At 59.5% G+C, this 1,285-nt stretch overlaps 1 protein-coding gene across 1 annotated transcript; it reads right to left on the reverse strand.

The window, feature by feature from the left end:
- GJB3 (gap junction protein beta 3) lies at positions 1–1,285 on the reverse strand. Its single transcript, XM_027701322.1, has 2 exons — positions 506–1,285; positions 1–219 (listed from the first exon to the last, which is right to left on the reverse strand). The coding sequence occupies exons 1-2, from the start codon at positions 1,258–1,260 to the stop codon at positions 204–206; spliced, it is 771 nt and encodes a 256-aa protein (XP_027557123.1). The 5' UTR covers positions 1,261–1,285; the 3' UTR covers positions 1–203.

Genomic DNA, 1,285 nt, shown 5'->3' on the forward strand with positions numbered 1-1,285 from the left:
AGCTTGTGGCACAACTCTGGCAGAGCTCCAGGGCTGCCCTCGCCTTACCTGTGTCTGCTCAAGCACCCATGGGTCTCTCTCCAGGGATGTTAGTTTGTTGGGTTTAGTCATTTTTCACCCAGTTTGTTGACTCTTGAGGGTTCAGGGGTGGCTGGAAAAGCTGCTGGGCCAAGGGGAATGTGAACCAGCTGGGACGGGCGAGCTCACAGCTCCTCTCCTCTGTGGGAAGAACAGACACCCTCAGGCATGCCCACGGGCAGCCAGCACCCACCTGCCACCACGCCACTGGGACACCCGGGGATGTGCCCACGGTCCCAGGCAGGAGAGTTCCCATGGATTTGTCCCCCTCCCCTCACAGCCATCGAGGTCCCGGCTGAAGAGTCCGGCGGTGACATTGCTGGTGGTCACGTCTGGTGCCAACCATCTCTGGCACATGCCAGGACACTTTCTCCCTCCACCCTCCCCTCCCAGCACCGTTCAGACAGCAGTCAGGGCTGCCACACACCTAGTCTGGGACTTGTTGTCCTTCTCCTCCGGCTTGAGGTGGCAGTGGCAGGTGGAGGCCTTGCTGTAGCTGACGGAGCGCTTGGATTTCTTCCACTTCCGTGCACCGCGGACAACTCGCTTGAAGATGAGGTAGAAGATCTCACAGACGGTGAGGATGATGCAGATGGAGGAGGCTCCGACCATGAAATAGGTGAAGACCCTTTTCTCGGTGGGCCGGGCGATGTAGCAGTCCACGGTGTTGGGGCAGGGATCCACGTTGGTGCACTTGACCAGCCGTGGCAAGTCGAAGCTGTCCCACATCTTGTGGAGGAGGTAGAGGAACAGGATCTCTATGATGAGCTTGAAGAAGAGGCTGAGCAGGTAGGTCCACCACAGCCCGCCGTGCTTCTTGCCCGTGTTGCTGTAGAGCTTGGGGCAGTTCTCCCCGTTCTTCTCCCGGTTCTTCTTCTCGCGGTCCTCCCGGTAGGCCACGTGCATGATGACCAGGAGGGAGGGACAAGTGACAAAGATGAGCTGCAGGGCCCAGAGGCGGATGTGAGAGATGGGGAAGAAGTAGTCGTAGCAGACGTTGGTACAGCCCGGCTGTCGCGTGTTGCAGTCAAAGTCCTTCTGCTCGTCCCCCCACACGCGCTCGGCCGCCACCACATAGACCAGGACACGGAAGACGAAGACCACGGAGAGCCAGATGCGGCCAAAGGCTGTGGAGTACTTGTTGACCCCGCTGAGCAGTGCCTGCAGCGTTTTCCAATCCATGGTGGCCGGTGGAGACCAAAGTCAC

The sequence above is a fragment of the Neopelma chrysocephalum genome, unplaced genomic scaffold (assembly GCF_003984885.1).
Source record: "Neopelma chrysocephalum unplaced genomic scaffold, ASM398488v2 Primary Assembly neopelma1_155, whole genome shotgun sequence".
NCBI lineage: Eukaryota > Metazoa > Chordata > Aves > Passeriformes > Pipridae > Neopelma > Neopelma chrysocephalum.